Below are 9,635 nucleotides of genomic sequence, written 5' to 3'. Positions count from 1 at the left end.
GGCTAGGGTCTGGAACCAGCTTCCAAGTGAGGTGGTGCAGGCTCCCACCCTGGGGGTTTTTAAGAGGAGGTTGGATGACCACCTTACTGGGGTCGTTTGACCCCAGTACTCTTCCCTGCCATAGCAGGGGGTCGGACTAGATGATCTGCTCAGGTCCCTTCCGACCCTAGAAACTATGAAACTATGACTTTTCTAGAAATAAACATTTTTCAGGTCATCAGCCCAGCCGTGAGGTGACCACTCTTCCCAAGGGGCTTGGTGCGCTGGGCACAGGATGGGGGCCGGCTGTGTTGGGAAGTCACCATTTGTTACAGAGAGAATGGGAACAACGTTGGAGAAGTTGTCCAGTAGCCCCTGGTGTGGCACAAGGCTTTCCGATGCCTGCTTTGAATCAACCTGCCCTGTGCCTGCAGGATCTCCAGAGGTGTTTTGTCCAGATCGTGGTAGAATAATTTACATGCATGTAAAAAAGAGCACGCACACGTATCTGTGTGCATGTCTGGACTGTTCCAGGGCCATTGGGACACGGCTAGCCTGAGGCCCTTGCTGTTATGCTCAAGAGTGGCCAACCTAAAGGTGCAGTATAAAGGCCTCTCTCTGGCCTCCCTCCCTGCTGCTGTGCTTGTCCCACCTCAGGTTGAGGGCTGCCTTAATCTCTAGTCCTGGTGGACCTGTAGATTGCAAAAGTGTTTAGAAATATTCTTTGATCCGTTGAACATGGAGATTTGCCAGGTCAAGGATCTTGCAGTCCGGGGAGAATTGTGTGCACCCAACTTGAATTGAGAGGGATGGACTGGTGCCTGCTGCGCCCCTATGCTTCTGTCCCAGTCCCACCAGGGGAAATATGTGGGCATGTGGGTTGCCATGATCCTTTCGAGGAAGGATTTGCCTTTGTGTGTTGAATTCAGCTTTTTCCAGGAATCCAGCAGTCCATCTGGAGGAGCGGTTCAAGCTCAGACACTGCTCACAACACTGGTTCCCTTGATGTAGGCTTTTTCCCATTGAATACCTGGTGATAAAGTCTTTATAAATTACAGTGATTGCCATTTAAGAGTTAATATTTGCCCACAGGACCCAGATCCATGATTCCCTGTCTGTATTCAAGGGAAGTACGTGGCGTCTTGGATTCCTCTGGGTGGCAAATATTGGTAAACAGCCACGTGTTAACAGCGATCACTCCGGTTTGGAAACACTGAAAAAGGTTGTAAGACTGCAGTAAAGCAAGAAAAGTATTGTCCAGGTCCTCAGAGTAACGCTGGAGCTCTGGGAGTGACAGCTTGGCTTGGATCGACTGTCACAAGTATAATTAGAACTGCTTTGGGATCCAGGCCGTATGTCGTATATGCATAGACACTAAATCCAGGTTTAAATCAGCTCCGTTTTAGCCCACTGGTGTGCATAGAAACCAGCAGGGTGTAGAAATGGTAGCCGAGTCATCTAAACTGGAGAACTGCAGACAGGCCGTTGTGTGCACCGTTAACAATGTTGATGGGAGTTGTGAGGAGAGTGCAGCTTACTGTAAGCCTATGGTACCATGGATAGAAGAGCTTGCCATGCTGGTCCGTTTGGGTCTGCCTGTATTTCATCACCCTATAAAGATAGTGATGAACAGACTCTGAACTATTTGCATGCACCAAAGCAGCTCAGCCTGGAGCTGGTCTCTCCAGTGTTCAATTCACGCACAAAGTATTGGACAGGGTTCTTTGGGTAGATGTGATGTCTTCTTTTAGACCAACCAAGTAGTTGGAAAAAAATGTTCTTTGCAAGCTTTTGGGTGCAAACACCTTTTTTCAGGCATTTAGAGTCTGCTGGTGAATTGTGTGCTCTCCTGGGAGTGCACAATTCACAATTAGATTAATAGAAAATGAGGTTGGAAGGGAGTCCAACCCCCTAATCCAAGCAGGACCAGCCCCAACTACATCATCTCAGCCAAGGCTTTGTTGACCTGGGTCTTCAAAACCTCCAAGGACGGAGAATCCACAACCTCTCTGGATAACCTGTTCCAGGGCTTCACCACCCTCCCAGTGAGAGAGTTTTTCCTAATACCCAACCTCAACTTCCCTTGCTGCAGATTGAGCCCATTGCTCCTTATCCTGTTGTCTGCCCCCACTGAGACCAGCCCAGCTCCATCCTCTTTGCAGCCCCCCTGCAGGGAGGTGAAGGCTGCTATTCAATCCCCCTCAGTCTTCTCTTCTCCAGACTCAATCAGCCCAGTTTCCTCAGCCTCTCCTCACCAGTCCTGTCCCCTGGCCCCACAACCATTTTCATTGCCCTCCGCTGGACTCTCTCCAATGTGTCCACATCCTTTCTGTAGTGGGGGCCCACAGCTGGATACAGGACTCCAGATGTGGCCTCCCCAGTGCCGAACAGAGGGGAAGAATCACTGCCCTCCATCTGCCGGCAATGCTCCTACCAATGCAGCCCAGGACGCCGGTAGCCTTCTTGGCACCAAGGTCGCACTGCCGGCTTCTGTCCAGCTTCTTGTCCCCTGCCCCCCGCCCAGGTCCCTTTCTGCAGAACTGCTGCCGAGCCCGTCACCCCAGATTGCTCCCTCCCAGGTGCAGGACTTTGCACATGTCCTTGTTGAACCTCATGAGATTCCTTGTGGCCCAATCCTCCAACATGTCGAGGTCTCTCTGAATCCTAGTCCGACCCTCCAGTGTATCTGCTATACCCCCAGCTTGGTGTCATCTGCAAACTTGCAGAGGGTGCACTGCATCCCATCTTCCAGGTCGTTGATGAAGACGTTGAACAGAACCGGCCCCAGGACCGACCCCTGGGGCACTGCACGTGATACTGGCTGCCAGCCAGACATCGAGTCATTGATTACTTCCCTCTGAGTCCGAAGCTGCAGCCAGTTTTCTATCCACCGTACAGTACATTCATCCAGCCTGTCCTTCCTTAACTTGCCTGGGAGAGTATTGTGGGAGACCGTATCAAAAGCCTTGCTGAAATCAAGCTGCACTACATCCACTGCTCTCCCCACATCCACAGTCACCTTGTCATAGGAAGCAATCAGGTTGGTCAGGCAGGACTTGCCCTTGGTGAATCCATGCTGACTGCTCCTGATCACCTTTTGCTCCAAGTGCTTAGAAATGTACTGTGCCCAGGAGAGCACACAGTTCACCAGCAGACGAAGAATGGTGTTTGTGCCCGAAAGTTTGAAAAGAACAGTTTTTCCAACTCTTTAGTTGGTCTAGTAAAGATATCACATCTACCCAAAAAACTTGCCTGTGTCCTTAGACCAACACGGCTACAACCAGCAGTCCTAAAGTATTGGAAGCTTTTGTGTGTGGACGCAAGCGTCCTTCCAGTATGTCAGGAGCACCGCGTCCTGTTTTATGCCTGGCAGATGCCTCTAGAGTAGCCAGCACTTGTGGTTGCTATTTCTAATGGTGCTGGCTGACCTCGATGGGCTGTGGCTCTGCATTCAGAGTATTTGTTTTCCACGCTCAGGTAAGCTATAAACGCCTGCCCGAGATGTCAGTCCCTGTATTGTCAGGGTGCCGTTACCTTGGAGCTCTCTCTTGTGTACAACACAGTCCAGTGAATGCCAAGCTGCTAAATTAACCAACCCACTTGTCCAAAGAGCAAAGCCAGGGGCTGCAAGTGGCTTCATTAATGTGCTTGCAGCGTTTGGTTCCAGGTTGCGGAAAAGTGGCACGGTTGATAAAATACTCTGTGTGTGCGTGCGTGCGTGTGCGCACATGCATGCATATGTATATACATTTTTTTTTCTTCAGCTGAGAATTGCCTAGTGTCTCGGACAGGGACAGCTTTCACTTCAGCCTTTTGCATACAAAAACAATTTGCGAGCATGGTGGGGTGTGGGATAAGTGCAGCTTGCAGTCAGCCGCTCTTAGCGCGCTTTGCAAGATGATAGATGTAAGATATTAGCACAGAGGAGCCTGCCTGCCCTGGGCCCTGCATCAGCTCCAGCAAATTTTGTGCATCTCTGCTGGCAAGCGGGAGATGAAAATTTAAATGAGCATGTGGATCATCCCCCCCCCTCCCCCCAACACCGACTAAAAGAAAATATTGAATGTTCCTGTACCACAGCAATGTTATAACATCTGGGCCTTGTATCTCGATCAGTAATGTTTTATAGGCATTCTGCTATGTTTTATATGTTGAAATCGAAGTAAATAAATCCCATGTCACTAACCATTCCCACAATGCCGCGTCTATATAGGGGATTATGGATGCAGCCAGATCTGTCTGAGCAAGCAAATGCTCTATTTCTAACTAAATCAGGGTTTGCAGCATACAAAATAACGGCATTTACAGTCATGGGATTCCTTTTTCCAGCAGATGGTTTGTGGTGTTGTTAGTCCCTGGTAGGTGAATGCTGTGGAGGGGATTTTCTTTCAAGGATTGCTGTTGTACTTGGGTTTTAATTAAGTTGTGGGAAAACAGGCTAAGTGCTTCCAGGCAATCTTGGGTAACACGAAGGCTCCTGTATGTGATTACACGGGGTGTGGGGTTTAGCCTAGGTGGCTGGCAACTCCACGTTCTGCTAAGAAGCCGCTTGTCTGTAGCACTTAGTTTTAATCACAGCTGTAGCTTATTACAGCTCTGGCAGATGGAGCATAGCATGCAATGAAACCATGCAACATTTACCTTTTAGCATCCTTTAAATAAAGGAAAGGAGCTGCTCCAGCCACCTCGGAGTAGATAGCTGTAATGAGCCTTTTTTCCCCTGAAATATTTTCCAAAGGAAGGTTTATGGAGTCTTTGTACTGAGAACAATGCTGAGTGCTTGGGGCAGTGGTGAGGCACTTGCTAGACAACTGTGGTCTAATGCAAATAGGAAGAGCCCTCAAAGCCCAATAAGCTAATCAGCACCTTAAATACACCATAAAGCCGCTGTGTTGCTCAGGAAGAGGCTGATGTTGCTCAAAGGTGCCTGGTTTAATAGATGCACAGGAGAAGCTCTGTGCCTCTCTAGTGCTTTTTGTCAGCACATCTCAAAGAGCTCTACCAGCATGGTGGAGTTTTAGGCCTCTCGGGAGAAGGCGAATATAATTTTCCTTATTTGTCAAATGAGGGATGCTGAGGCAGGGTTAAGTGCCATCCCCAAGGTTATACTCGTGGTGGGCACAGAAATCATATCTAGGATGTGGACAGACCAAACAATCATCCCATCTTACAGCAGGTGAGGGGACTCGCCTGGTTTGCATGTCCTTCCTGACCTCCGCTAAGCGGGAACCAAACTGGAGCAGCTTACCCCCGGAATGAAACGTTTGCAAAAATTATACCCTTTACCTTCCACTTATCTCAGGCTAGAACAGATGCAAGAAGCAGCTACCACCCCTCCGCCTGACTTGTGGCAAATACATCCCCTTTCAGCTTGGCTCACTTGTTCCATCTCTGCACTCCAGGTGCTCTTTGCCCACCAAACCCTCTCTCTCTCACGTCTAACCTCCGTTTTTGTTTTGTGTTCCCAGGGTCTCATGCAAGAACCCGGGGCTTTGTAGTTAGGGGGTTAGACTTCTGCATTTTAAGGTGACAGAGGTAGTGTCTAGCTGTGCAATTCCTTACTTCTGTAGAAAACTGTTATCTTGACTGTTCCCTGTATGCGTAAAGCAGGCAGAGATGCAACACGGATGCTAGAGCTTAATGTGTATGGTGGTTCCTTGCTCTCAGCCCTTCGGCCCATAGACAAATACAGACCTGTAAGGGGCTCTTGTTCATGGTTCAGCAAAATGGGAGCACAGGAATCATCAGCGTGAAGCCACTTGAGAGCATGTCTCCTCATGGTATGTTTTGTATCTTGGGAAGTGTTTGGCTGGGAGGAAAGGGCCTGTGGAATTGTTAAGATCAGGTCGCCTGCTGTGCTCAGAGTGAGATATTGTTACACTAAATTATTATTCTGATGATAATGCGTTTAACATGATGTATTATATATACTTTACTATGTCCATCCCTATGCTGTCAGAGTCCATTTACGTCATTAAGAACATATACAATATAGTCCTGTGTTTCCTCTCGCATCATCTAGTCCAGTTTCCTAGAAAGGCCAAGCCCAGAAGACGACCAGCTAGGAGACTGATGCCCAGGGAAATTCCAGCACCCGCAAGAGCTTGCATAATGCACTCTGTGCACCATGGCTCGGTGGCAAAGCTCTTTGCAGCTGCAGGGGCCAGCTGCAAGCCTTGGTGAATGGCAGTGGGTGAGGGTGCAGTAGGAGATGTGGTTCTTGGCATAACCATTTTAGGCTCAAGGCACCCTTCTGTAACTGTTGTGAGTTGAGTGGCACCCCATTTCAAAAACTAATTTATTTAATATAGTGCTTACCTGCTTGAGGAGGGGCCAAGGAAGAGGAGCAGCAGCTGGTAGGGAAGAGCCTGCGCTTATCTCTTCTTCCAACACCACTCCTCCAAGGCTGTGATGGCAGCCCAGGGCACCACGACATCCTGGCTGAGAATCACTGCTGAGGGTTGTTTCTCATTTCCGTGCCAGTGGCTACTTGAGTCAAGCTTACTATCTAAGGTGCTTGAATAGTTGCTATTTTCGGAGCTCCTAAAAACAGACAAACCAGGAAACCCCTTTAATATACCATATTTTCTCACATACAGGCACAACTTTTCCCCACAAAAGCATCCGCTGGCAACTGGGGCGCTTGTTTTATATGAGGAAATATGGTAACAGTTTCTGCCATTTAAACTTCTGCCAGGTGAAGTTGGAAGCAACTCTGCAGCCAGTCCACAGGGAGCAGAGCAAGGAATTAGGGTTAGAGTTATTTATACCTAACTGTTGCTACTCAGTTACTGCAAGGAAAGACCTTTCTTCCTTCTGCCTTGCAAGAACAAGGTGTGCACCTTCCCTTGGAGCACAATGTATGTGAGAAAATACATCAGTGCTGCGAATTGCAGCTGGCCCTGCCGAGGCCCAGCTTGCGCCCTTACTCTTCGGGTGTCCTTCCTCACCCGGCCGTGGGCTTCCTCATTAGGACGGGAGCCGGGAGAGGGTCAGCGGGGAGAATTGCGAGCGACTCGAACTCAGCTTCGTTTCATCCGGTGCCGCCACGTGAATCTCGGCAGCCCCAGAGGTTGACCCAGAGCTGCCTGTTCTCCGGGATCCCCGTGGCGGGGCTTGTGCTCCTCCATTAGAAATGCACGCTTTGCTGCACAGTAATTACAGGGCATGCCTTTGCTCCCTTTAGGAGAGCAACTGGATGTGAGTGCAGCTTCAGAGGCCTGCAATAGAGCTGAAGCAGCACGTGGAAGGGGTAGCCAGCGGCTTCGCCCCCGAATGATGCAGCAAAGCATTTCATTCGGAGGTTTCTCTCCCTGCTTCTGTGGAGACTTGCCAGCAAATATAGGAGGTTGGTAGCCAATGGCAACAGCTACATTAAATGAATAGACTGTCACACTAAGCACTAATAAATGTAACTATTACATTTTACAATTCTCTTTTTCTTTGCAGCACATCTTCATTTAAAGGTAATGCTCTCCAGGGTTTGCATTTTGCTGATAGGATGCCAGGCCTTAATTTACAGATATTCTTCAGTAATGTGCGGTTTATATACGTTCTGTTAATAGCATTATGAGCATAGTTTGTACTAATACAAAATTAGAGCTCTAATTTGCATAAACAAATTACTGTTTGGATTAGTGCTAAATGGTTAAGACGACTGATATTTGAGTGGATTGGATTTGGCTGCCACAGCTCTGTTTGCATAACAGCATATGTACAAAAATGAGCTGCTTGGATGTGGGTGGGTATCCTCCAGGAGAGGCTGGGGCTGTCGACTGCAGGGGCTTCCCGCAGCCAACGAGCACAAATCAGGAGAGAGGGTCTGTGGGGTTGGTTCACTACCTTTAGCGGCTGTTCTGCATCCGATGGGGTCATAGACAGATCCCAGGAATAATCCACCCCTTTAGTGTTGCAGGAGTCCCAGGGTTGTGTGCTTGGGTTGCTCTCTGGCCGCTAGGAAGGTATGGGTTGGTCTCCATTCTCCCTTGCACTGCCTGTAAAATCCACTTTTACAGCAGAAGGAGAAGCAGATGCCAGTCGCTGTGCATACAATCCTAGTCTTTCAGTTCCCAGTCTCTGCCCTGTCTGCTAGGGTGGGCACCAGGCAGCTCAAAGAGCCCATGTTAGCTGTGCCAAGTAAGAGGTAGAGGAATAACTAGCAGGACTTGCACAGAAGGCCCTGAAAAGCATGTGGCCAAACAGCTGGAGTGATCTGTGGATCACTGAGCTAAAGCATTAGGGCCCCATGTACTTTGAGCAGTTAGTCGTGGGCACGGTCTGTGGCGGGTTGTCCCACCAGCAAGCAGAATGGCAAGCCTGCGTTCGTAGCGCTTCTTTTTGCAAATGGGACTTGACGTCTCTCTGGGTTTACTTGGTGCTTCCCTATGGCTATTCCAGCAGATGCTTCTTGGGGGAAAATGTGTGCTGTATGTGAGAAAATATGGTATATTAAAGGGGGGTTCCTGGTTTGTTTGTTTTAGGAGCTCCATTACTCAGTTAGGAATAGCCTATTCATAGTACCCAGAGTTGGGGAAAGCCCTTAAAGAAGTAATCAGTGGAGTTAAACAAAGGGAACGGGGAATTAAGGAGTCTTCTCCCACCAGAGCTGTGATACAGAGTGGAGGAGAGTCCCTGCAGTTATTACAAGGATTGCGAGGCACCCCATACCTTCCCATGGGGCGTTAGCAGGTACTGGCCCTTTTGGACTGAAGCTGGTCACCACTGAGGCTAGGCCGTGTCACCTGAGTGCTGCCTGCAGCCAGAGGTGCCCAGGGATCTTAGAAGGGCAGCTTTGTGCAGCAGCTGTATGGACACACAGCTCACCTCCTCTTCTTGGCTTTTTGTCTTTGCAGATCTCTGGTGTTAAACCGAATGCGCCAGTCGCCTCAAGGAGGCAAGTCCCCGCAGCTGCAGCAGAGATGGAGGAACAAAGGGTATCGCTGTATAGGAGGCGTGATGTACAGGGTGTCGGCAAACAAGCTGTCCAAAACCTCCAGCCCGCCAGACCGGGACAGCGACCTGAGCAACAAGATCCATGTCAAACTGGGTAAGGGATGAGAGAGTCTCTGTTCTGTGGTGCAAGTTCAGGCATCCGCCTGGATCCTTCAGCAAGATTGGGCAGCATTTGTGTGTCACAGCATCGCACAGTGAATGGCACACTTGTGTTCCTCACTTGCTAATGGAGGGTCCCAGCTACCAAACGGTCAGGAAGAAGCATAAGGCTTTGAAGGTAGTTTCTTTGCTGGGAGAGAAATAAGCTGATTCAGGCAGAGTGCTACATCCTCTTGTCTGATGTATTGAGAAATATGCACACTCCCAAACAGGGAAATTAGATGCTGAAAGCTAAGTGCCACTTACAAAGATGTAGCACCACTTTGTTAAAGTTCTTGGGTCAGCCTACGTTTCTGCTACAGCTGCATCTCCCCAGACAGGGTTTCCCTTCCCTGTGCAAACGTGTTAAATTGTGATGCATCTGGGAAGGAGCTTTCAGGAACGTGTCCCCAAATAGCATGCGTGGTCTCCCTGTTGTTCAGCCTGAATTCAATTGACATCAGCCCTCCCCTGAAACAGTGACTCTCATGAGTGTCTAGGTACTACAGTGATGGGTCCCTATAACTAGCTAAGGGTATACGTACCCTTAAAAAAAAAAAAAAAAA

At 49.0% G+C, this 9,635-nt stretch overlaps 1 protein-coding gene across 2 annotated transcripts in view; it reads left to right on the top strand.

Annotated features, from left to right (window-relative positions):
* The window catches only part of ZC3H3 (zinc finger CCCH-type containing 3), a 369,357-nt gene that overhangs the window by 232,394 nt on the left and 127,328 nt on the right, over positions 1-9,635 (top strand). For both annotated transcript variants that reach the window (XM_019528254.1, XM_019528255.1), the window contains exon 5: positions 8,832-9,025. In XM_019528254.1, the coding sequence (XP_019383799.1) occupies positions 8,832-9,025 (194 nt within the window). The remainder of the gene's footprint in view (positions 1-8,831; positions 9,026-9,635) is intronic.

The sequence above is a fragment of the Gavialis gangeticus genome, unplaced genomic scaffold (assembly GCF_001723915.1).
Source record: "Gavialis gangeticus isolate Ggan-Ray unplaced genomic scaffold, GavGan_comp1, whole genome shotgun sequence".
Classification (NCBI taxonomy): domain Eukaryota; kingdom Metazoa; phylum Chordata; order Crocodylia; family Gavialidae; genus Gavialis; species Gavialis gangeticus.
The sequence above is the reverse complement of the archived record's forward strand: the minus strand, read 5'-3'. Positions and strand labels throughout refer to the sequence as shown.